At 42.4% G+C, this 27,363-nt stretch overlaps 1 protein-coding gene across 5 annotated transcripts in view; it reads right to left on the reverse strand.

The window, feature by feature from the left end:
• Positions 1-784: 784 nt before the first annotated feature.
• MIDEAS (mitotic deacetylase associated SANT domain protein) overlaps positions 785-27,363 on the reverse strand; it is a 57,290-nt gene continuing 30,711 nt past the window's right edge. For 4 of the 5 annotated variants that reach the window (XM_065635431.1, XM_065635430.1, XM_065635432.1 and 1 more), the window contains 11 exons: positions 21,337-21,654; positions 20,025-20,370; positions 19,495-19,561; positions 14,300-14,442; positions 13,195-13,298; positions 11,705-11,780; positions 10,590-10,678; positions 9,284-9,433; positions 8,899-9,078; positions 8,299-8,498; positions 785-6,886 (listed from right to left, as the gene is read on the reverse strand). In XM_065635431.1, the coding sequence (XP_065491503.1) occupies positions 6,682-6,886; positions 8,299-8,498; positions 8,899-9,078; positions 9,284-9,433; positions 10,590-10,678; positions 11,705-11,780; positions 13,195-13,298; positions 14,300-14,442; positions 19,495-19,561; positions 20,025-20,370; positions 21,337-21,654 (1,878 nt within the window). In that variant the 3' untranslated portion in view covers positions 785-6,681. Of the gene's footprint in view, positions 6,887-8,298; positions 8,499-8,898; positions 9,079-9,283; positions 9,434-10,589; positions 10,679-11,704; positions 11,781-13,194; positions 13,299-14,299; positions 14,443-19,494; positions 19,562-20,024; positions 20,371-21,336; positions 21,655-27,363 lie in introns of those variants that run through there. The other variant, XM_065635434.1, reaches the window with a different exon arrangement.

Raw genomic sequence — 27,363 nt, forward strand, 5'->3', positions numbered from 1 at the left:
TATCAGGAATAGCGTGGCCAGCAGGACTAGGGCAGTGATCGTCCCTCTGTGCTCAGCACTGGTGAGGCTGCACCTCAAATCCTGTGTTCAGTTTTGGGGCCCTCACTATGAGAAAGAAACTGAGGTGCTGGTGCAAGTTGAGAGGAGGGCAATGAAGCTGGTGAAGGGCCTGGAGCACAAGTCTGATGAGGAACAGCTGAGGGAACTGGGGCTGTTCAGCCTGGAGAAAAGGAGACTGAGGGGCAATCTGATCGCTGTCTATAACTACCTGAAAGGAGGTTGTAGCATGGAGGATATTGGTCTCTTCTCCCAGGTAGCAAGTGATAGGATGAAAGGAAATGGCCTCAAGTTGCGCCAGGGGAGGTTTAGATTGGATATTAGGAAAAATTTCTTCCCGGAAAGGGTTGCCAGGCACTGGAACAGGCTGCCCAGGGAAGTGGTGGAGTCACCATCCCTGGAGGTGTTTAAAAGACCTATAGATGAGGTGCTTATGGACACGGTTTAGAGGTGGACTTGACAGCGCTGGGTAAATGGTTGGACTTGATGATCTTAAAGGTCTTTTCCAACCAAAACAATTCCATGATTGCTATGGAAAATACAGAGGTGGGTATGATGAGAGCAGAGTAGCTGAAAGGACTCATAACCGCTTCCTTTGCACAAATGCATCACAGCCGCTCCCACATACCAGCAAATAACTCAGCTACAAAACTATTTTTTAAACCTCATTTAATAAAAGGTTTTTTAGATATATAGAGGATATTAAGTAAATAAGTTACATAGTACATTACAATCACATCAGCAAGATTTCCTTTAGTGTATTAATATTTTATAAAAAAGCACACAAAAAATAAATTCAGTCCAGTCTATGACAACTGTACAGCAACAGGTAAATATATTTATATATGTACATTTTAAACATGTAACAGTCTTTTTTTAAAAGGTGCCCTAGGCAGCAAACACACAAAAAGAAGTGTCTGCTCACTTGTTAAAGTAATATACTTTATTATAAAGCATTTATACAGTAATTACAAAGGCTGACTGCTCCTGTACAGTACAATAAAGCTTCGACTACAAATTTAAAAACAGAACATAAAAAGAATGAACACGAAAAAGTTTATATCAAATCTGAACTACAAGGGGAAAAATACATGTGGAGAAGCTGCAGGAAACTGGTTTTTAAAATATACAATTACATTTCTATAAAAATATATGTTGTCTTCTAATCTGGAGAAGTTAAGGTTTTTTCAGGCTCAGCTGTCAGTGGAATCCTAGTCGTGGAAAGAAAAATCCTTAGACAGCTGGGGAGTCAAAGTTTGTGTCTTCCTAACGTTTGACACAGAAGAAAATGAGGGCAAGTAAAGCAGCTGAACCCAAGTGACAAATTTACATAGAAACTCACCCCCACAAAAAAGAAAAAACAAACACACACACACCATTTGTAGACACTGCTTCTCTGTCTCTTTAAAGCTTTATAAACTTTCAGACATACATCAGAAGATAAAACAGGGAGAAAGTTTGTGTGGGAAAATGCGGTTTAGAATAAGGTTTCTGGCCGAGGTAATAACTGGGCTAAAAGTGCCTCTGTGTGACAGCAGACAAGACTCCTATGGCTACAGGCCTCCCTGCTCCCATTTCCTTTAAAATAGGATACAAATATATACGAACTTTCTAGTCTGCTGCCTGAAAGAGAATTTAAAAGTGTGCAATTGCCAAGACAGAGAACGTTCACTCCTTGTTGTTTAGGAAACACTTTTTTGAATGCTGATTTTAATCCAAGTTTGTTACAATGATAAAAATGACCCAAAGCCTCAGTTTGATCAGAGGGTATTTTTAGCTATTTTGGACTTCACGTTATATCTCTAGTTTGGTGTTAATAGCGGAGTTACCTTTAAGCTTTAGACTGTCTCTCCTTGCCTTGCCTTCAAACACCTGTATTCCTGCCTGGGCCTGGCCAAACGCAGATACCATTATCTCAGATACCTTTACCTGTATCAGTAAATGGAAAAAACATCAAATAGATTAAAATGCACAGTTGTTGCTCTTGCAGCTAGACTGCAAAGCACCTGCAGCTATATCAAATAAGCACACGAGTGCACGTGTGTATCTAGTCATTATATACACACACAGTCTTAGGAAACAGAGGTGCGACCCCGTGCAGAGCACAAACCCGACAGACTGAATCTCCCTGCAAAGGGCAGACAACACGGGCACAAGTACGTGACCAGGGCAAAACCTGACCCGTCGCTGCCGCTCCGCAAGGCCCAGGGCCGGCATCAGGGCTCAAACAGGTAAAGCTTTTGCACTACAGCCACCTGGCTCCGGGATACACGACCGCCTGAAGCCTGGGCTCACACTGTAAAAGGCAGATCACGTTTACAGAACTGCAGTCTATAAATCTTGTATTTGTTCCCAGAGAAAAGGCAGCTAAAGCCAAGAGATGCCTTGTGCAAACTCAATTTAATGACTGGGCGTATACTGCCTTTTTTCTTAACAGCAGGCCCTTATACTAAATAAGGATCAGTAAAGATGCCTTTAAACAATGGAAGATAACGAACGTAGGGGTTTAAAATGGACAAATCAACAGAACATAGAAAATAATATATATTTTTTAAATTGTGATTAGAACAACACAGCCTTAAATTAACACTGTGCTGCAGTGAAGAGCCACTCCGGTTATTTTTTCCCTGCTATAGAAAGTAACAGAATTCATTCCAGATTAGACAAATTCAGCTCAAATGCTTTGTCCACAGCAACTGGGGAGTGGTTGGTTTGTCAAATCTCTGCCAACTTCTTCTAGTAGGCAGGATCTAATTCAGATGTAGGATCGATTCCAAACTCCTGCCATAAGAAACTGGACAGCAGGTTGGGTTTTGCTGGTTTGTTTTTAAACAATACACTCAGAGGAACATTTTTACTTATTATCATGACAGAAAAGAGGCCTTCTGGTGGCTACTAGCAATATGTAAACAAGCTCAGAAACATTTCCGTTTGATGCCACTTACATAGAACGTTTGCCTGATTTTGGTCAGCCACGCTAACACACAGCTGTTAGAGGGTGTCCTCAAAAAAGCCCTTTTCTGATTTTCTTCCAGTAACAGCCCTCCCTGGATCAAATCTCTTCTACTTCTACTGCAGCAGGCTGGAGACAAACAGCCAGTACTGGGTTCAGTGCATAATATATACACCATTTTTGTGCAATTAAAGAAAACCTCTGATTTGTTCTTATCAGCACCTCTATGGCTTGTCCTTGATGAGAGGAAAAATTACTTATATTATTTTCATAAATAGGGAGAATCAGAGAAAAATCTGGTCTTTGGAAGACTATAATAATGCTTACATTCAAGCATCATCATATCTGAAAGAAGATTAAATTGGTACTTAAAACAATCCCATCATTTGCTCCCTAAATCTTTGTACTTTATTTAGTCTGATCAGTTGTTTGTCACCATAATTAGCTCTGCCGTGCCTAAAACTACTTCAAGCTTGAAAACTCCTGAAGGCCAGGACTAAATGTTTGCTCATTATCACCCAGGCCTGCTTCCAGACACTAAAAATACTACAGTAAATGCAGGTGATACACAGAGCAGAATAGCAGAAGGCAGAGAAATGTCCTGATTTTCTGTCCATAAGGAGAACAGCACATTTCAGCACAAATCTCTCTGCAGATTTGCCTTAGAGAACACATGTAAGTTCTTCTACTGTAGCATTCTATTTTCTAGCTGGAACTACACCCACTAGTCCGCACTGTCCCTTGCGTTTTCCTGAGCATCTGCTCCTGATCACAGTCAGAAACAAGACCTGGAGCCAGACAGACCTTTGGTTTGTCCCAATATGAACAGTCTGTTTTTTCCTAAGGGATTACACACTGCTTGATTTTGCACTGTTTCAGCAAGGACAGAGAAAGCATTTTCCTAAGTCACTTTGATTAACCTTATTTTAGTTTGAGTTCAATCAGATCTCCTCTCCAATTAAAAAAAAAATAATAAAAAAAATCTTCATTTTTGCCGTGTTTCTCAATGTGTGCCAGTTCCAATTCCATCTCCATTTCTTTGTTATGCGTTTCTAGGTGTTCCCAGTCTCTGTTAAGTAGCTGTACACCATTCTACAGCTGCAACACTGGTATTCCAGAAAAATACCTTCATTACAACAGTACAATTATATCTACATTACTTTAAATCCTTTTTAGATACACTCACAAGCCCTGCTTCTTCCTGAACTGTTGCCCTGCAGTTCGCAAGATCTGGAAACTATTGGCAGCTTCCCAGAAACACACTTCAGAATTGTAGTTGCATCACTGCTTTTTACTGGAATTAATTCCAGTACTACAAGTGGACCATGAGGTCCAGCTGCTTCACCTACTGTCTGTCCCAGCACAGTGTGACAAAGCTCCTGTTCTCTTTAAGGGCCCTGGGCTAATGGTAGACAAGCATTTTCTCCAATTTACAAAAGGAAAAATAATCAGCACTGAAACTCTTAATAGGAAGACTGATTTGCTTAAAGTTCTTTTTAAAGTTTAGAAGCTGTTTGTTCTTTGCAGTTTTTGAATTATTTTAACAGTTTATGACATGCCATCTGCTTCCACAGCCTGGTTGGTCAACAAGACCCATGCATGCAAGGACATGAAAGAGTCATCCAAATGCTGAAAGGAAACCTAATTTTGTTAGGAATGAAAAATAAAACCTTGGCAGAAAACTGAACACTTAAAGGCAGAAGCGTCAACACTGAGAAAAGTGCAGTCCTCCGTGATACTCCTACTTACTTTGTAAGAATAGTAACTGTTTCTGCTATTAAGAAAAAGGATGTATTTGTCAAAGCAAACATGGTACAATACACAGCCTCCCGGACTTGGAGAGTGAAGTAGTCATGGTTGCCTAAAACCACGGTGCCGGATGGCACACTGGAGTTACAGCCACTCTCCATAGTTAACCTGGTGTTTATCTACCAGCCTCAAGGGTCAAGATTTAAAAAAAAAAAAAAAAATAAAAATAATCAATCAGCCAGTTGGGAACACTGTGCAGTTCACATACAGCAACCCTCCCAGGACCCCTGCTTGGGAACGCAGGAGCCATCGGCTCCTTCGGTTTTGCGTCACTGCGGCAGCGCAGATGCCATCTCACGGAGTCACAGAATGGTTGGGGTTGGAAGGGACCTCTGGAGGTCATCTAGTCCAACCCACCTGCTGAAGCAGGTTCACCGGAGCAGATCACACAGCGCCAGCAACCAGGATGCTGCGGGACCAGCACGGGCTGAGGGAGGGAGCCGGGCAGCTGGGGGCAAGGCCGGGACTGACCGGCTGCGAAGCACGTGGAAGTGACCCATTCTTCACGTCTTTGCAAAATAATGATAAATGCGGGCTATAAAGACGCACAGAACAATCCTGTGCAAATCTAACATCTACATCCGCTGGACCACTTCTTAACTCTCTTTCACCAGCAGGCTTTGGGTGACCAGACTTTTTGGGCTTTCAGCATGTGTCAGTTGGGAAGGAAGAGTCAGCCCCTCAGCAAAGAGCGCGGCTCACAGCAGGACAACCCAGCAGGCAGGGCTGTCCAGCCACCGGCGTGGAAGTCAGCGACAAGCTCCTCCCGCACGTGCATTCTGTCTGACACGAGTATTTGGGGAACTAGGGCCCCACCATACAAGCTCCTGATGATGGCAATTTTGAGGAATAAATGAAGGCTGCCACAAGACAGAAGTGGATGTATTAAGAGGTAAAAGCTATTCACAGAGGGATCGCTGCTGGAGATGAGAGTCTGTTCCTCCAATCTCGGAGGTGCACACGATCCGGCGCACAAGAAGGTCTTGGTTCATTTTCACTAAACAAACTTGCTCCCTTTTACGCAAAGTCAAAACCAGCAGTTTTCATTTCAGATTGCACTTGTGAAGCCCAGACTACTTTCCATCAAGTTAATCAAAGGCAAACTATTTTTTTTTTTCCAAGACGAGACAACCCGCAAGGCCTGTGGCTACTCTAATCCCACAGGATATTTTCATATTCATTGCTGCATTCTTAATGGACTTTAAAAAAGCACCTCAGGCTTCCTTTTGAAAAGTAAAACTTCTCAGAAGGAAGAAGAGTGTCTTGCTCATCCCACTTTTCATTTTGTGAAGCAGAGGCCAAAAGGGCAAACACCATCGTTCCACAAAACTTGTTGGCTGCCTGAAAAAAAAGCTCAGAAAGAAAGCCAGGAAAGTGTAACAGGGAGGAGAACTTGCTGAGAAAGGAAACATCTAGAAATCACCAGTGTCACAGTAACTGGATACACTTAGCTCAGAGCAGAGCATCATTTTTTTTTTCTCCAGTCTGGAAACCTTAATATCCAAGAGTCCTGTTATCATGATTCCTGACAAGCACAAAAAGAAAGGTCTGACTGACCCGAGAGAGAACTTACTTCCACTGCAGGTGACATTGTTCTATTATGTACCTCAGGTATAATTATAAATAGAATAGAAATCTTATTTGTTTAAAAAATAAAATCCAAGCTGAAACAAATCTTTTCATCCACCACTCCGGCTTGGTCAGTACTGGCAAGGTGAAGTGGAACATGTGGCATGAGGGAACGGCAGCACTGAGACTGAGACCTGATGGTTCAGGTAAGAAAAGTGCAAACAAAAAAAAGTGAGACCACCAAGAGGGAGGTTGGGTCCAGCCTTGCTACTCCCTCCACTTCTGGTCTGCTGCTATATTTCTCCATCTTCATCTGAGCTCGCGCTGCTGCTTCCACTGCTGCTGCTGCCGCTGCCGCTGCTCTCGTCCTGCCGGGCTCGGCTCTGCGCGGCCGCCGCCGCCGCCTCCCGCTCCTGCTGCCTCAGTGCGGCCGCCTTCTTTTCCTGCTCCGCGTGGCTCTTCATGTGAGCGCTGCGGCTCTTCACCTTGTAGAACACCCTGAGGAAGCACACGTGTATGTTAGCATTGGTCTCTCCTAGAGCCTCCTTCATTCATTCTCCAAAAGAGCTTCTGCTGCTCCAGCCTCAAGCGTGTGAGCTTTGGCATGGGAACTCACGTTGGCATTGCTGTGGAGCACCTATAGCAAACACCGCTTCTGACTCTGCGTCTGCCAGCACCAGGTGAAGTGCCACAGCAGGACATCCCAAGCACCCTCAAACCATTTGCTTTATTTCTTAATACAGCGTTTTCCTCTAATCTTTCATTCAGCTCTTATATTTTTTAAATTCGGAGGGGTAGTGCTGGTATCTGAAATACACAGCTGCTGCTTAACACAACAGGGCGCTGGTTTTCAGGCGTTGCCCCTATACTGCAAAAATACAATAAACCTGGAGGTGAACAATGGCCAAGTGCCACTCCTGAGCCCTGTACACACAGCCAGAAACACGTGAGCTATTTCCTCCTAACTTTGCACTTCTCTGATCTATTCCTGCATCTTTGGCCGTTAGCTATTTGGGTTTGGCACCAGATGCCACAAGACAAGTTTAGACACCACTGAGAATCTTTGCCTGCTTCTCCTTTGTCAGCGGCCAGGACCAAATCCCGGACCGACTTCTCCCGGCACTGCCCTTGCCAGCGCCACGTGCTCCCGGGGGCACAGAGCCAGGGGACCTTGGCGGGACCAGCTGAGCCCCAGCCACAGCAGGAACCTCTCAACACCCCAGAGATGTAACTAGCCGGAGATCGCATTTTCTTGCCACCCCCTGGGCTTGGTGCCTTTTTAAAATAAAGGGATAACCACTGGTATTAAGAGACTGTTGTTTAAGACTAAGCAATTTACGTAGGGAACTGAATTTTCTTGACATTTATCAATCTGTTGGCAACAAAAAACTGCTAGAACCGTGTGAAGAAAGACAAATATATTTTACAGACACAAAAGATGGGTGCAGGTTTAACCAGATGAACTGCGTACCCGCTGGCCTAATATCTGCTGCTATAACAATGGTAGTGCCTTGCACTTCTATACCACTGTTCGTAAGTACCATGTTCTTAATACGTGATCTAGCAAATATATGTAAATTACTTGTTACAAAAACATTGCAGACGGGCAATACAGCAGCTGTTTGGAAGTGCAGCTTCATAAGAAATACCGCACACAGCTGCAATGCAGGTGGTGTGTCATTCCATTTGAAGAAAAACAGCACCACGTAATTATCCGAGTAGCACTACCTTAATATCTATATATGTAAAACCCCTTAATCTGCAAATATCAGTGGGGTAATAAGTCATTAAAATTATTGCCAGTCTCTCTGGCCTAAATAGACAGAAGAAAGCTCACTGGAGAATAAGCTTCCACAGCAGACGCCCTACTGCAATTCTGTGACTGTTGCTGGCAGTGGAGTTGCTCTTACCTGCCACATTTTTTACATGGAAATGTGTTTTCTGGGTTCTGAGTTTTACTGGCAGCATCTGATTTTATCTTTTGTTTCCGCCTCCTCCTGTGCACCGGAGCAGTAACAGGCTTTCGAGGCTTCACTAGCGTCTCTCTTGGCTTCCTTCCGATTCTGCCCGTGACAGATGCCTCTTGACTCCTCATGTTGGCATCGTGGGCCTTTGGAGAGAAGGGAGCGGTTAATGCAAACAAACTTAAACCCACCGCCAGATGGAAAACAATGGCTGAGCTCCTGTGCTTCATCTATTCTCGATCAAGTTTTTATTTAAGGAGAAAGTCTTCAGGGTATTTTCAGTACGTTTCTCATCATGGTTCTACGTGTGCACCAATCAGAAAGAGTTACACTGGGGTTTATTCCCCTTGCTCACCCCAGTTCTCCCACCACAGCACACAGTCTGGTTGCCAGTAATACTATAAGCTACCTCAGCCCAGTCTCTTGCTCTGGGAGAAGTTAGAGGTGGAAACTTTTTACATCTGGAACTGTCCACCTGGTATTTTCTAAACTAGTTGCAGAGTGAAAGCAGCACAGAGAGCACAGCATGCACAATGCAGCACTTACTATTAAACCATCTTGTAGTGTCTGTTCATCTTTGAGAGGAACTGTGCTCTTCTTTCTGTTATCCAACCCTTCCTCTGCTTCCTCCTCTTCTTCCTCTTCCTCCTCCTCCTCCACATGTCCCTGTTCTTCACTGTAGATGTCCCTTCTGGGAGGAAGAACACATGCAAACCTATGGGAACTCTTCACCAGAAGACAAAGGAACTGTTAATTTTGATGTCTGTAAGTAAATGTCATTATGTGACACAGGACACAAATTTGTGAGTCTGGACTCTTCCACACTGGCCAGATTGTTTCTACTTTTGATTTTACCAGCAAATGAGACAACAGACAAAAATCAAACTTCACACCACAGCCCAAAATGGGTAAGAGAAATTTAGGAAGTTACCTTGATGTCAACTTCAGCTTCATCTTTCATAGACTTCTCATTAGCGACATCAATGTCCCCAAAGATTAAGGTCCCATTCCGACCAATTTTCACTTGTTTCTTGTATGTGTAGTAGAATTCCACACACTGAGCCACTGTTTTGGTTTTTATCTGGCGTTTAAAAAAACATAAAAGTCCAATGGATTACCTGATTTTAAGAAGGCTTGTAAATAATTACTAAAGGTGCAATAAATACATGTCATATATTTCTTTCCCCAGTAGTCTCCATTCCACCACAACTGCTGTTAAAGCCGCCTCCTCTGTGTCACATTTGCCTGTATGGCCTGTCCCACAGCCCGTCCCCTATTGCCACTGGTATTCACCGAGAACTACAGGAAAAACTTTCCAAAGAAAAGCTGGTCAATGTAAAGGTGACAGAACCTGGCACTTTGTAAGCTTAATGCACCTCTTAGCCTCTGGAACACTCCAACTGAGCTGTCAGACTTGAGAGCAGCCTTTCAGTTTTATGGGGGAGCTTTATTTTCCAGCAGCACTTCAGAGAAGACCAGACCAGAATACCGATCCAAAAATGGAAAAGAAGGTTTGCAGCCCTCTCCCATTTTGGCCACACGCATTTCACATTCATGTGGTGGCAGACAATTTTCAGTACAGACCTGTGACCATCTACATATTCTCAATCAATGATTTTTCTGGAAGTTTTGGAACATGTTCTTAGCTTCTGGGCTTTTGCAACTTAAATGCCTTTTGGGAATTTATTCAGAAAATATGTATGCAGCTCCTGGTTTTGCACTCTCCTTCAGTGATTTCCCCCCCACTGAAGCGTCATGCCTCATGAAAATAGATGGGAATTACCATCTTTACTACCATTGTCACAGAAAATTGCAAAGAGAAATCCTAAAAAATGCATCATTCACATATCCTTCTTTGGTCCCTTACATCAGTAGCAAGGATGTGTTTCTATTTCGTTTTATAAGCAAGTCATTTAAGCCGTACTGGAACATTACCAGCACTCTATAAATACACCCTGCAGAAGTGATATCTGCAGTGTGGACTAATGGAAGTAATGCACTAAGTACAAGAGTTAAGTAAACAACAACAGCAAAACAAACACTATTGTTCTAGCTATACAGTGAGATTTTATGCTGTGTTGGATGATAAAATTCCTCTGGAATCTTTTGAGGGCAGGGCTTAATGCTTAATACTGAGGTTTCAGAAAGGTCAAGATTGAACTCCCTGTATTAAATGTTCAACAAATGTGTAAGAATACATCACTGCTATCATTAAAAAAATAGAAAAAGTAACTTACAAGCTTTTGGACCAAGAAAAAGTCTTTCTTGTAGATTGCAATGCCTTTGTTGAAAAGTTTTTTTTCAGCAACTTTCCACTTGTCTGATCCTGTAGATAAAAAAGTTGTAACCGAAGCCCTTGCAATTTCAAATGTTTACTCCTCTACGTGCTTTTTCTTCATGTTAGCCTTAAATATGACCAATACACACATGCAAGGGTGCAGCCCCACATCACATCATTAGAAAAACTAAGATGTTTTCCAACAAAACAGCAAGGTGAACAGACACCTGTGGTGGCCCAGTCATTAGATTTTATACAAGGGAAATGGTGGGGCAGGAGAACAGGATCTTCTCTTTCAGCAGCAATCCACTATACTTGAAGATTTATTACATCTCAAATATTCCTACTACCCTAGCACCCTTGCCTCCAATAATGAACACATTTTCTAATCTCCTCTTGCCTTAAAGACATCACCCAAGTAACATTTCCCAAGCATTATAGTAGGAGTGTGTAATAATGAAGAAATGTCATTTCAATGCTTTGTGGCTCCAGCTATTAGATGTCTCTCTACCACATTACATCAGGTGGCTAAGGTCACTCTAGATCACTGAAGTTAATGTCATACAGATGACTATTTTCTAATTGGGTACACGACTACAAAGGCAGATTACAGCATTTAAATTTTGCAGAAACATTGACAGGCATCAATAGTTGGCTGACCTTCCTTCAGCAAGCTTGAAGACTCTTCCCATAAACCCCTCTCAACTCCACCCTGGAAATTCATGCCAGAGAGGCTGTGGTTCTGAGATCACCACAGCCCTTCTTGCACATACCAGCTATCTTTCTGCATTCTCTGTGTTTAGTGTAAGGGGTCACATTCCCCTTCCCCATAAAAGAAATCAGAACATACACGCATGCAAATACATGCACGTGTTCCAAGAGATGGAGCATTTCTTCTAAGTCTCATAATTTGCATAGGCAAAATTCCTGGCAAGCCATCACTTGATTTATCAGAGAGAAGAGTGGTCTTTTAATCTTATTGTAATGTTATGGAGTTCCCCAGAAGAGCACAAAAGGATAAAAGGATTCCTTTATGATAGACAGGCAGCACAGAGTTATTTTGGTCAAACAAACCTGTGTAGTGATAATCTGCCAAAGGGTGGGTAGGCAATCGTACTGGCCTCTTCAACAGCAGTTTGGTCAAAGCTCCCTAAGATAAACACAAATAAAACAACTACTTTAATATTTGGGGTATTTAAAACAGAGATCAGGCAATTGTTAATTCTTCTCCTTTCTGGCAAGCTGAGAAGACTGTAGCACAGTTTAACATTTGAGACAACTTCAAAACCACATTCTTGATTATCCACTGAGTCTTGGGTACCACAGGCAAGCGGTAAGTTCTCAGCACCTCTTCATGTCTCTGCAAATTTACACTTTCCAACGCAACCACCACAGTACCGGGAGACAGTTAATTTCAGAGAGAGACCACGCAGCAGTTTTCTGTCATTTACTGAAGGCCTAAGTTACACACTCACATCCAAACACGCCGCCCTAAATGATGCCTGTCTTAAACATCCAAGTCACTGTGATCTCACCTCACTTAACTAAGCAAGATTTCAAAATCAAACAGAGCAGTCATGTGACTGAAAGATTCCACACACAAAAAACAAACCCTCTCAAGCAGCTTTTTACTTTGCCTATAAACTGGAAGTGCTTTCAAAGTTAGCAGGAGGGAGAGGAAGGAATGAAGCTTCCATCAGCAGTTTAAAGCACCTGAACAGCAAACTCCTGCTGCCGAGGCAGCCCTGCTCCTCTCCAGCACCACCAACAGCATTCACAGGGGTGGGCTGATTCTGGGGACTTACCTAGCGGAAACCTAACGCGCACAAAAATTTACTTTTTATTCATTTCCTTCTCCAATGCAGGTCAATACAGTCTTACAAGTGTCAGTGCTGGCGCACTACAGGGAAGAGGGGACAAGCAGTCAGGCAAAAGTGTTGGATCCTCCTGATGACAGGGCTGATTTACGACAGGGCTGATTTACGCCAGGTTAAATCAATCACAGAACTATAAAAGGACAATAATGCTGTCCCATATGCTACACTCTGCTTTTTGATACTATCTCCCAGGGGTATCAAAGGGCATTTATGAAAGTGTTATCACGCCTTACAACACTGACAGAAAACAAGCAGCACAGCTGTTTTGTAGACATGCGCAGAGAAGTTAAATGGATCTGCTAAAAGCAAGAGGAGAAGGACGCTGCACTTTTAAGTCTCAGCTTCAGCTCCAGCCCCTTATTTTTCCTTCCAATGTGGTTATCTTCCCAGCAAGACAACATTTAAGATCCACTTAGCAGTCTCAGCTCACTCACCCTGGTAGACTGTCAGTTTGTTTGTTAAAAAGCAACTTGTCAAAGTTGTAAATATGCAAGAGAGTATGGGGACATGGCACTGCACATCAGGCAGAACCCACTACAGGGACAGCAACATCTCTGAGGGACACTGAACAGTGGGAGTCAGATGCACAGGAAGGAGTTTGCAAGGCCCTCCTCTCAGGAATGACAAGTTACCCGGCCTTCATTAACATCTTTGACCACAGCAAGGTGAAAAGCTGGAGAAACTCACCAGAATGCTTCCCTTGGCTTCATGTAAGAAATGCAGCGCCAGCTCCTGGTTGGTTCCACCCCCAGGAAAAATGCTTGAACAGGCAGCAGCTAGCAGGTTTTCCACTGTTTTCACAGAGGTACCAAACAAATTCAGATAAGAAGATTAAAATGGAGTTTCCCCACAGGATCCACATCATTAATTAGCTCTTTTGAAGCAGAGCCAGACATAACAGAAAGTAAAACTCTCCGAGAAGTTGAACATCCTTGCAAATTTATCTGGGTCAAATTTGGACTCAAGAACTCATTAGACTGCAAGGTCACACAACATTGGTCTACATGTAGGACTATTTTTGTCCTCTTCTCCCTCCTATATGGTCTTCCCACCTCCCTTCGGCTCAGAGATTTCCTGAATTCCCCCCTTTACTATATTGTGAATTTCCATTTCACAATATCCCTTTTTTCTCTTTCATCAGAAAGATTTCTTCCAGGGCTGCCCACAGAATCACAGAGTGTTAGGGATTGGAAGGGACCTCGAAAGATCATCCAGTCCAATCCCCCCACTGGAGCAGGAACACCCAGATGAGGTTACACGGGAAGGTGTCCAGGCGGGTTTTGAATGTCTCCAGAGAAGGAGACTCCACAACCTCCCTGGGCAGCCTCTTCCCTTCAGGATTTCTATACACCACAGCCCATGTGCACAAGCAGCACACAGCTCCCCAAGTCTGTTACTGGCTGCCACAATTCCTGCTTCCTCATCCTGACTTCCACCTACAACCTGATTTTTTCCAAAACATTATGTCTAGAACATCCTTTAAAAATACAGAATTTGAGTGCATGTGGCATTCAAGTGTTAGCAAAGAGAAGGAAGCTTCACTGAGCAAAAGGCTGCTCTTTGCCTGGTTCCATTTTATCGCAATTAGAAAAACCCAATCCTATCAACCCCCGCCCCGCCACACACAACCCAATAACAAGTTTTACTCCTAAGACTGTTTTCAAGGCCACTCAAACACGACACTTGAGTGGCAGCTCTGATACATTTTAAATTATGCCTGCAGTAGATACGTGGTTACCTCTACTACAACTGTGACAATTCAGTCCCATTTACCAGCCTGCCACGGTCTTACCATTCTCCTGGGTGACTTTGTTGGTTTCCAGGTCACCCCATGGCTGCCACACCAGCTCTGCTTTATGTTCATCAACGGCTGCCAGAGATCTGTCCTGGAGTGATGGGATTTCTGCTTGAAAGCGAGTTCCTACATTTATTCGCCTGCAGGAAAGGTAACAAGTAATGGTCAGGCCCCCTTTACAATACCCAGAAAGTCTCCATCCCTGCTGGCAGCACTAATTATGAAGAAACCGAAATGCAGCAGGTTCTCACATATAACATGAACAGCTTTCAGGTATTGTAGGTGACGTTGGCAAGTATGACTCAGAAGGTTAGAGGTTTTATGTCCGTTATCAGTTTCCATTGTCTTATCAACAATCATTGGAATTATATGTAAATTAGGATCTCCTAATAACTGCTTAAAGAACTGTTACTAGCTTTCAATAATCACCACTTTTTGGGAAGCTGTCATATGGATTTCTCTTGCAGCAAGCCTGCTCCTCTCACATAAGATAGGTGAGTCTTTTTTAGTATTAACGTTTTGCCAGCCATGACTACAGAATCATGGCATCATTTAGTCTCCAGAAGTCCTTTTCAACCTGTCTGGTCCAACTCTCCATTCAAAGCAGGATCAAAGTTTGGTATTTTATGATCTTGATACAAGCTAGTATCTTCCAGAAACTATTTCTAACAACTGAAACCAAAAATATAAACCTATAGAAGCTGCATTGCTCATTCTGTATCATCCCGTTCTTTTAGCAACAACCTCATACTTAAAGATTCTGAATGCTACACCAATAACACAGTAAGCAGTGAAGCGTGGATGTCCTTTGCCATTGCTCTACATCTCTTACTTGGTGGCAATATACACAGAGAGACAGCAGTCACTATGCAAAGTCAGTGTAAAATATATTGAATAAGTCATGAACAACTTTCTGAGTATGACAGCAACTATGTATGCAATTCAGAGGTCCAGAAGAGAGAGCAAAAGAAAGTCCAAACTAAATGAGCAAAGAGACCCTTCATAAAACCAAGATATTTGAGAACAGCTGCTGTCAGACCACTTACAGTATAATGAAAATCTCCTATTCTGAAATAAGACAGCTATGCTTAATGCAAAAATATTCCTCTTTCAGATATCAGTCAACTTGCACCACGCTGATAGCTCCTGAAACAGTAAGGGATGGAGAAATAAGCTCTTTTTTGTTTTTGAGAGAGAGTACATCAGTGAGTGCCCACAAGATGGTTAAACTCTGGAGTTGCTTCATTAGAAAAAGGTAGAACTCCCTGCCCAGGGCAGGGTTTGCTATGATTCTCAAGTCTTGGCTTGGTTCCCCTCCAGCGTGAGCGGAAACACAATTGCCAGAGTAAAAAGCATGATCAAGAACAATGAGGAATAGTAACAAAAACAGAGAAGTGCCATCCTCCAGACTTTTATGGTCCTTTGCTGTCTTGAAATGACACACACATGCCTACTAGGAAAGCAAATGTCTGGAAAAGGTACAGGGATGCCTTGAAGCAACACATATAACCCATACGAAAACCCAGAGAGATACTAGCAAATGTTCCAATCAGATGTTTTAAAGTCCTAGGAGACTGTGGTAACAAAGGGAAGGAAGAAGGTACCGTTTTCTGTTATGGAAGAAGAATGAGGAAACACCTTCATTCCCTTTTCTGCTTCATTCCCTTTTTTCACTTTGCTGTTGTCAGTAAGCATCTGCATCATGAGATGTCACGAGCTGGAAAAGCCTGCTTTCAAAACAAATGGCTGACTTCAAACACACATAAAAAGAGATTTTACAAACTATTTCTTTTGCATCTATAGCAGACCCAGATCTACTTCCTCACACTTGAGAGGAATGATTTACAATTCACACGTGTATCAACAAAGAGATGCAGAAGATAACTACACTACGCGCTTGTTTTGACTTCATCCACCCATTCAGCAGCAGCTCGACATTCATGCGGTGGGATTCCTACTTGGACAAGCCCAATCTGCTAGATGCACAGACTGATGCTATCTTCCTTCCAGTAGGTGATGACAGGATGACATCCAGCATGACAGATGTGGCAGGAAAGTTTTGGACAGGCTGCCACATACTATCTGTCATATACTACCTCCAATACCTGTCAAAGGTAAAGCGATAGGGACATCACACACCTCACATCACGGCTGTGGGCAGGGGAGAACTAACACAGTTGAAAACTGCTTCTCTAAAGTAAGTAATTTTCAAACCCATGCTAAAAGCAGGACCTGCATGGAGAACAAAGAACTCCAAGAAAATCTCAAAGTTTGGTTTTGAGTATTTTACAGGTACAAAATCTATTTCAGCTATAACACTATATAGTTTTTCATTTTTCCTTCATGTCTTTATAATCTTCTACAGAAACAGCACAATCCAGACCAAAAATAAAAAGAGATTTCTTGCAAGATTGAGGAGACCTTGCTAAAACCCAAACCAAAACAAACACCATGCAAGTCCTCCTTCTGCACACTGCAATGGACTGAAGAACGACGTTTATATGGAGTCTTCTGCCCACTGTGATTTGTCTTGATTATTGTCACCACATGCAGCTTCACAGTGGAGGAAAGAGTAATGGATTCTGATCCACCCTAGGAGGGATGACTGACAGAAACTGACACTTTGCTGTCAATTGGAAATAGATAAAGAGGCTGTTACTGCATTGGGAAATTTGGGAGATTCTGTGTCCCAAGACACAGACTCCTCTGACCTCACCTGGGAGAGGGAGAGATTAAATAGGAAAAGCTGGAGGGAAAGAATGCGGGTTTGAAGGGCTATCAGAAGTTACTTTTTATCTTGAAACTGAACTTAGAATATGGCATCCCTAGGCTAGAAAAGCCTAAGAGTTAGACCCTGCACCTGCAATATCTAAATAAAACCAGATTTCCATTGTAAGAGTTGACCTAAGAAACCTGATCTAATTTGACCTGCTCTGAGCAAGGGCTTAGACCAGATGACCTCCAGCCACCCATTCAAGCTATGTTATTCCATGATTCCTTCACTGATGAAGCTGAGATTTCAGTACAGAAGTTCTTGCATGTAAGCACTGATGGTGCTCCTGGGACAGCCCAGCATAGAGCTGAGTGTGGTAACCTCCAGAATTGAGGCTCTGAAGCCAGAAGGCAATTCACAGCTGATGCTGGCTAGCAGAAGGGTGACTTTAAGACTTTGAAGCAACTGAACTGCAAAACTGGTAATACACAAAGATCTGTGACACCAGCTGCCTATTGTAGTACTTCACAAACAGAAGAATTAAGCTTCATTATCACATTTCCCATTCCAAATCTCCACAATGAAATGACCTTTTGAGAAGCATTAGCAAGAGGTCTGGCAAAGTGCAAGCAATTAAGAACATAATACTGAGTAATCACAAATTATAGTCGACTTCTGACAGAGTGAAGACTACAAATCAAATTAAACAGTTTTTCTTTAAAAAAAGTACCGCTTGCTGTATTTCCTTTATAGAAGATATGTCTACATAACTGACCACAACACTGCTGCACAAACCAGCTCCAGAGCAGCAAACTGATTACTTTGACAACACAAAATGATACTGGTTTGTTAATTTATCTCGGTTAAAAGTTAAACCTGTCTACCTGCATAGACTTAAGATGACAGCAAAACAACTCTTTGCACATAATTCCTTTTTAGCAACAGGAAATGCACTTGCATTATTAAGTTATTATGGTTTGAAATTTCCAGCAAAAAATTCGAAAATTCTCACACACAACTAAAGATACAACTACCTTTATGTCATTAACTTCAGGAATTTAAACCACAGACATAACAGCCAAAGACAATTGTACTATAGAGAAGTTAAAGAACAAGATTTGAGGGGAAACAAACAAACAAAAAAAATATCTGTTCAAGAAGAGCTTCCCCTGGACTGGTGTGCAATGAACCAACAACAAAAAAGATGAATTAAGTAATTTTCGAAACAGGTTTGGAAAAAAAAAAAAAAAAACAACAAATGTGATTATTTCCATTAATGGACTCATCCTGGATGGGATTTGCAAAGGTGACAAGAACAACCTTGGTTTATTCACAATTGCAACAGTTGCTCAGACAGCTTGCTGACAAAAGTGCAGAAAACTCAGCTTCAAACAGAAAGGCAGAACAGAAAAAAAACCTGACAGCAAATGCTCCAGCTAATTTTTAAAATATAAGCCATTTTAGAAGAAAAAGTAAAGCAGCCTGGTATTTATTTGGGAAGAGTTTGAGTTAAACATCTCAAATGTTACAGGCTGTGCTGCAGAGTTAGAGCAAAGATTCCTGACTGCACAGAGTCAGCAACACAGGGCCAGGTGGGTGGTTTTATGCCATAGGGCTGTTTCCACGCCGCGCATCCCCGTGTTTAGATTTTGCAGTTCATTAACCTAGGGATAATAGCGAATTGGAACTATCTTGCTGTAGTTCTACAGCACTGAACTCAAGCTGATAACACTCCCAGAGGGTTTGCAAGGGCTGTGAGAAACCTTTGCTACTCTTGTCTTTTTTGCTACTCCACTCAAGTTTAGCAGGACTGGCACCAAGCCTAAGCTCCTAACTCCAGCTTCAGCATCTCCAAACTGTGTTCTCTTGTGCTGCTGGGTCCACACAGGTCTGAGCTTTCCCAACACAGCACCAGCTAAAAGGACTAATGAGGTTTATTAGCTCAGGCCACACACAGTGCATGCAACTGGCCACAGTGCTTTCAGACCGAGCGAACCCAGGAGGGAGCAAACTCGGGGTCACAGCTGTGCAGCCGCTAATACACACCCTATGGATAATGTGCGTCTGACCAGTCCATGTGAGAGCTAACTACATTTTTCCATACTACATTTTGGCTTTCCTCTAAAGGAGCATTGTTTCCCTACTCTAAACCAAACACACGGCATACAAATAAGTGTTTGTATACAACCAAACAGGACAGACTCACCTTCAGCTAACCAACAGGATTTCAGCCCAGAGACAAATAAGCAGTCACAGAAACCAGTTCACATCACCAGAATCACAAGGTGTGTTTTCCAAACAAACATTATTTATCTTATGGATTAATTTTTAATAAAGACTATTTACATTTTGAGTCACTAATGGGAATATCTTCAATGTTTCTAAGAGATACATCAACTGTACAGGGAGCGGCTTGAAGGTTTAGGAGGAAGAAAAGCAGCACATTCACTACCAGGCTAAGAATCTACTGGGTACTTACGGTTCAATACTGACTGGGGTGGCTTCCCCCACTACCGTAAGAACAGGAGGGGTGACTTCTGAACTATCTGCAAGGAAAAGAAAGAACTGCTCAGACAACACATCTTTGCATTCAAGATATATTCTTTACAGAGCTTGTAAATCTATCAGAGCTATCCACCTCTCAGAAAAGGTACCCATATGCTAAAGGACTTTAAGACGACCAATAACTCACCTTTCGGTCTCCATCTACATCTTAGTAATAACTATTTACTGCTCCTTCAGTTCAAGATAATGACAAGCTATTCTGGAGGAAGAACTGACTTTTCCATCCCTAAGAACGTCAGCAGGGGGTGTTGCAGATTACTTGTGAATGCACCTTAAACACATGCCCAGATGGAAGCAACATTGCATTTCCTCCATCCCAGCTCCCCAGGCGACCATGAAGAAGTTCCAGATAACCACACCTCCTAAAGTCACCATCTTCCTCCTCTTACTCCACAGTTCCTTATCATAAATCAGCCAAGAAAGGAAGGATAAAGTGGAACTTACTTGATCTAAGCAGAGTTCTGTGAGCACTTTTGGGAGTCATTGGAGGTGGAACTGAAAGACCACTTGAAGAGAGGATAGCATTAAAATATAGCCCAGAGCCTTCTCTCACTGGACTAAGAATTGGTGGAGGAGTGTAAGGAGGTAGCTCAAAGTTCCTATCCGAAGGATGATCTGCCAGACGGACAGGTGACCGTAAGTGACTCTGATACGGAGTAATGTTAGAATAAACAGGGGGTGCAATAAAGGTGCCAGCTTTTGGTGGTATGAAGAGTGGCTCAGGTCTTGGCCGCTGCTTTGGTTTCCGGGCAAAGCCCTCTGCTTCATCCTTTGGAACAGCATCTTCATGCTATTAGGAAAAAGAATTACATACTTCATTTCATTTTAAAACCTCAGGACATTTGAAAAACTTTAGGGAGATGACAATGTTCTTTCATGGCAGCTCTAAATCTGGGCAGGGCAGTTGGAGGGTGTCTCAACAATTAGCACAAAGGGAAAGAGGGAAGAAGAAGATGGGGAATGGCATAGACACAGGAACTATTAGGTAGCAACACAAGCTCCAAGTGCTTATGAATTTATATTTTACAAGAACTACACATGTGTGGTCCAACCTCTGGTTGGAAAGATAATGACCTCATGGTAGCTTCAAAAGAAGACATAAAAGTATAGCAGAACCTTGGTACAGGGTGACACCAAATAGTGAGAGCAGAAAACAATAGAAAAATATTGTCTGAGATGGTCAAGCATTTAAATGTAGAGAAACCTCCCTAGATCCCTGCAATTTTTCTGGTATCTGAACATTCTATTGTACTTCGGAATAGAAGAGAGAAAAAAATAACAAAACCAAAAACCCACTCATCAGCACCAGATTGAAGGGGGACACTCAAGTACTGACCTTTAGAACCTCAGTAAGAGATTTCCACTCCAGGAGAATAAATCACCTTTTTGGATTTTATTCATATACAAAGATATGCGCACTACTCACAATTTATTATTATGTATGCGTGTACGGAGAAAGCACTCTTTACTCAGACTGACTATTTATTCTAGTGTTATTGACTATCTGGATTTATTCATCGTTCAGTAGTGGGGCACTGCTTGGCTGTACTAGCTAGCATTAGCTGGTCATAAAAAGCGAGTGATTCCCAAATACATGGCAATATTATGATGAAAAAAATCCGCAGTCCCCAGAATACATACATTCCAAGTCCAAGCCTTGCAATCAAACTACTTTAATAGAAAAGCTTATGGACAACAAATACACAATTAAATCTAACAGATTTGGCTCACCTTTGCTTTCTTAGTTTATTCATACCTGATTTGAGGTTTCCATGTTAGTACTACGATTAGATCGCCTCCGAGTGACTATCACAGAAGGTTTGCGTTCACAAGAAGCTCGATCATTTGTTTGGCCTCTCTGGAGCTTTCCATCCTCAGACTTTTCCTTTCCAAGGCTCTGCAAGTCAATTTTTCTCACTGGCACAGACACCGGAATGATAAGAGGCACGAGGCTGTTGTCCTCCCTGGCTCTTTTCGGAGCTGGTGAAGAACTGGCAAACTCCACAACACTTTTTGCAGCTGTAGGCCCTGGAGCAGCCATCAGCACACTCTTCTCTTCTGAAGTATCCAGTTCCTGAGGACAAAAATGATTCCTTAGAAGTTCTCTAGCACTCGCATAATAAAACAGGTATCTCACTTTCAGTGTATATCAAGTTTCTCAATGCAATTTGCAAGCTGAAATGGATTTGGAAAAGTGTTACTGGAGGAAGAAGAATAGTTCACAAAAGCACTACCACAATTTTTTAGCATTACTTGAGGATTGCTTGAAGCCTCAACTACTAGAATATTTGTATATATCATTCTTAAGTATCGCGTAACTACCTATGGTTTGACACCTTATTTTCCAAATGAATTTGTGCCCTGCCATAACTTCCAACAAAGGTTCTTCAGTTTTAATCATGATCATAAGCTGCAGGTTATTAACTTCAAATACTGGGCTTCTGTTCCAGGAAAAACTGAACCACAATAACCTTAATTAAATCTCTCATACAAAAAGCAGAGCTAGCTTTTTGCTGCATTTTTTTCTGATTTACATGACAGAGGCAACTTTCCTGATTATAACTGGAGCCTTTGAGGTTTGTTGTCTAACCGCTTGAGCCTGAAGGACTTTTACTCTGCAGAATCAACATGGCGTAACTGCAAGCTGGTACTTTTTGCATTGGTATTACAGCTTCCGTGCCTCTGCTTTCTTTTACTCACGGAAACCCTAGAAAATTGAGCTCGAAGGAGATGAGAATAGAGGATGAGTTACTGAATAAACACATGGATACTGTAACACCAAACGGCTGCAGGTACTATTAGATAAGTGATTTCTAGTCTTTCAAATGACTATCCACATGTTCATTCTACCTCTCTTCAGGGATGTAAAAGGCCTTCTTGAGTTCTGATGAAGTGCAATCTAGCTGTAGAAGGTGCTCCTTTTGCTGTTTCAGAACTTCTCACTCAGAGCTCTGTTTGGAAAACCTTTGCATAGGATTAGATATGCAAACTCATCCTCCATCAGAGCCACAATCTACTGAGGAATCTACTTGAACAACTGTGTTTTGTAGGTGGAAACTAAGGCACAATATCTCTCAGATATGACAAGAGGTCTCCAACCTGGACTTCCAAAATTTTGCAGAGATTTACTTAAGTCTTCAAAAAGAATCTGTTGTGTGCCATTAAGAATACCTAATCCTGATTAAAAAGCTAGTGTAAGCAGGATTCAGACACCCCTCCAGTCATCTCCCTATGGTCACAGATCAAGAAAGGCAGCTTCACTGATGAGCAAGAGAGCACAGTCCAGCTGGCCCACGAAGAGTCAATCGTGATAGCTAGAAGGACACTAGACTGAAGTCCAACTTTAATACTATATTTATATTGAGGAAAGCTCAACCGTATTGTCACAAGATGCATCAGTCAGAGCCTGGACTCAGTGCTCTGGCCCCTATCCAAATGAGAGTCCTGGGAATTTTTATTGCTGTTAAATGCAAACAGGTCCACTCTGAAACACTAAACCTAAGATTCGGTACTGCCTCTTTCCAGACCTTTTATTAGAGTAAGGCTGATCATGCACAAAAAGCTTTGGCCCATAAGTGACACTGCAGTTTAGAAGTCTGACGGCTTCTTCACAGAGACTGGAGATATCTGCCCCCACCATGCAATGAAGAAACACAACCAAAAAGTCACAACTGGCACCAGCTGCCCCAGATCATGCTGCAGGAGAAACTAATGAGCTCTGAGGACCTCCCTTGACTCCATGGTGGTGACACGCACCTGCACTTTCCCACGAGACTACCAACTTTGGATTTGGAGGGCATTCATCACACTGGCAGATCTGTCACTAGGGACCGCTGCCGCTAGATAGCAAGGGACACTTGTAAATTTTGTAGCCTCCCTCCACTGCTTCAGGAAAGGGAGACTAACAAGGATGCCTTTTTAAACATATGAACAGGTCATCTACTGGAAACATGCCTACTTCCACTAGGCATGCCCACATCTGAAGAAGTAGCTCACATACGGCTTCATGCTGCTACACGTGCGCCTCCATTCATCAGGGAAATCTGTGCTGTTGTCACTTTACTACTGAAGCCTAGTTAAACATCTGGGATAGCTCTGGGGTCTGCTTCTGGCAGTGAGGTCCACAGTAGATCATTTCGCACCACTGTTTAGAGCGGTGCATTCATACCACATTCTTTAGATCCCTGCCAAGAAAAGTCTTGGTTTTAATCAGATTACTTCTTTTCCTCCTGATGTAGCTGTTACTAGGCAAGCACTCTAGCGTACTTTCTGGGTACCTGAGAGAGTAGCAGCAATCAAATAAGTAATGGCAATATGAATATGTGAACAAGCGCCAATTTTGACCAATCTACAAACCTCATATACTTCCTGTGTGCTAAACAGATCACTGCAGGTCAAGAGACAGGAACTAATTTCCTGACTACAAGGAGGAAATTATGGCAGCTAGTCACACAAAGATGTCACATTTCTTTGGCTGTATGATCAGTTAACTATGCTCCTTTTATTTTCCAGATTGGGAGGTAACCAGCAAAGGACTCTTTTCCTTGATGACGGGAGAGATGACCCTTTGAGAGAAAAGAGGAAGGAGGAGACCTGAACAGTAGCAGAGACAGAGAGAAGGCACCATTGGCAACTTAACATAAGTTTTTAAGACATCCTTAAAGATGCTCTGGTCTACACCAGAGCTTTTCTGCTCATGAAAGATCACACATACCTAAGGTTTACAAAGACGGGATGTGACTGATTTTGGAAATAAGCCATTTGTTTCAGCTCCCTAAATAGTTTCTCAACCATTTGATTATGCTCAGAGGCAAGCAGAAAGGAGTCACTGAACAGGGGAAGGACCTTCACTTGTAGAACTACTAGAGGATTTTCAGCTAGCTCAGCATCTCTGTTGCAGAATTTGGGGCAGAAGGGCTGCTGGATAACTCCAGAAAGCGCAACTTGTTGCACTTCTGTTCAGATTCTTGCATAAATATTGAGGGATGAACCAGTGATCTAGAGTCCTCCAGGACACCCACAGAAACCTATCAGCCATTTTTGCATTCATCCTGTTCCTCAAGTGCTTTCTAAAAAATTTAGAATTCACAGACAAAACCCAATTATGATAGCTGGAAGAACTGTCCCAAGGCCACCGCTGTGATCAAACACGAAACCACACTGGCCTTTTAGAAATGCCTGCCCATGCAGAGCTTTCTGCCATCATTCTTCATCACCTCGCTAACAGTAATGGCAGCTTCTCTCTGCAGTCAAACTGCAGTCTGTCCATGAAGGAGGTGAGTCCAGGACTGCAATTCCAGAAATATTTTTTTTTTCCTTTTGTATGTGGCAGCTGGTGCCCTGTGCCACAAGAAAGAGGCCAGGTAATTAAAACCTCTGTCTCCCTTTCATCAAGGAATAGTTATGTCCGGACACCCTTAAGATGACCATTTCAGATCTGAGAAAAGTTTTTCGCACTATTGAAGAAAACTAATTACACTGCCTTTTTGCATATAACATTTGTATGCAAAATGAAAACATAAAACTAAGAGTTGAGAATTTACTGCAGCATGTAAGCAGCGATAAGTTTGCATCACCTGAAAAAGGCAGGCACAGCATGATGGGCAGCTCTGGTGCAAAGCATCAGTTGTGACACTATATGTAGACAGATCCCTCTCCTATGAAGACAAGCTGAGAGAGTTGGGGTTGTTCAGCCTGGAAAAGAGGTGGCTCCAGAGAGACCTTACAGGAGCCTTCCAGTACCTAAAGGGGGCCTAAAAGAAAGCTGGAGAGGGACGTTTTACAAGGGCATGTAGTGATAGGACAAGGGGTAATGGCTTTAAACTGGAAGAGGGTAGATTTAGATTAGATATAAGGAAGAAATTCTTCACCATGTGGGTACTGAGGCACTGGAACAGGCTGCCTGGAGAAGCTGCGGATGCCCCATCCCTGGAAACATTCAAGGCCAGGTTGGATGGAGCTTTGAGCAACCTGGTCTAGGGGAAGGTGTCCCTGCTCATGGCAGGGGAGTTGGAACTCGATGATCCTTAAGGTCTCTTCCAACCCAACCCAGTTATGATACTGCTGTCCAAAGTAGTATTTTTGCATAAGGTACACACACCTACCTTGGAACCTACTGGTTCAAATTATGAGTATATCTTCTTTCATCAATAATTTAATCTTATGGCCTTCTTACATGCTCCCTTCACATAACCTATGCTAGAGAAGGCTTCTAGGTTATTTATAACAGAAAGACACTGATAAGAGGAGACCACTCTCCTCCCACAAACAAACATGTTTTCTTTTTCTCCCTCACATGATATCCAACCCCCTTAAAGATGTAAAATCCAGACTCAGGTAAGAATTTTATCATCTTTCAAAACTTCATCCCGAAAGCCTGAAGAGATCTAAACATAAAGAGGAGTTCTGCTAGGGCCATCATGGAAGCAAACAAGCTGCTCGCATAACCGCGAAGAACAAAAGAGCATCTGTCAAAACACTTCTCTCTTCGGTCACTACATTATGAATCAAGCTGCAAGCAGACATGCCTTCGAATGGTCCATTTCTGGCTTTGCCTCTCAGGGCCTATTCCTAGATGCTTTGTTAGTTTTTTCTTGCCACTGTGTTGGTGATCAGATTGCAATGTGAATTGCAGGCCTTCCTGCAATATAAACATACAATGGCTGGGATTATGAGCAAATAGCTCACGCTGCTAACTACTAATAGTTTTCTATCAAATCTGCTTGTTCAAGATCACTCAGAGCAAAAAGGATTGAAGAGAGCATCAACAGTCACTGGTTGCTGTCTTCTGTGCAAGAGATGGAGTAGGCTATGGATATTTGCCTCATTGTTTATTAGTTCAGTTCTTTCACACAAACAGCACATCCATCTAAGGAAGAAATTGGAAAAATAGCCACGGACAGACTAGGGAGAAAATTATGAGGAGAACAAGAAAGGGAATAAAATTCGCTTCCCTTTGTTGTCTGACTGGGCAGCAACTCAAGTGGCAAAACTGTAGATAAAAGTAGCTCATCCTCTAACACCCATATTTCAACAGCCTTTGGCAATAAAGCTTCCAAAGAAAAGTGTACCTCTACTTCTCATGAGAGGCAATCAATGAAAGATTAGTCAAACCACAACTGGAAGAAAACCTCCAAAAAGACCCCTCAAAAAGCCCCCACTCAACTCCACAAGTCCCACCACTTGGCTCCCCTAGGCTAGTTAATTTTGAACCCTGTCATCTTGCCATATGGAATATATACTGCAGAGTTTTATATTTTTGGTGTCCCATCGGTCTAGAGTAGTAAACTACCAAAACAGCCAACACTAAATTTCTTCCCCATCAAGCCCTACAGAAGGTCTACAGGTAGCCTTTGTCCTCAGGTTACCAATCTCTAAACATCCACTGCAGGCCATTCTCAGAAATGGGGTACCACATCAGACAGACCTTCATTATGCCTGCTATAAGTTCCTCATATAAGTGAGGCTTCCTTAGACTTTCAATATTAGGGAAATATTGAACATCTGTCATTTTTAGAAAGCACAATTTAGAATCACTTCAACCACTAAAACTGAAAAACCGGCAGTTAAGCAGCTGCCTTTTAATATAAAAGGAAGAGAATGTTAAATTGGTAAAAAGACACTAAATGAGCTGTTTATACTTGTCTCTCCAAATTCCTGATCAGCTTGAGGCCTAAGCTGAAAACATCCGTATTTTCAAGTCCTGGGCTAAAATCACATTCAGTATTAGTGGAATAAAACTGCCCTTACGTGATTTTACTGCACTAGGGGATCTCTATTCTCT

The sequence above is a fragment of the Caloenas nicobarica genome, chromosome 5 (genome assembly GCF_036013445.1).
Source record: "Caloenas nicobarica isolate bCalNic1 chromosome 5, bCalNic1.hap1, whole genome shotgun sequence".
In the NCBI taxonomy this organism is placed as follows: domain Eukaryota; kingdom Metazoa; phylum Chordata; class Aves; order Columbiformes; family Columbidae; genus Caloenas; species Caloenas nicobarica.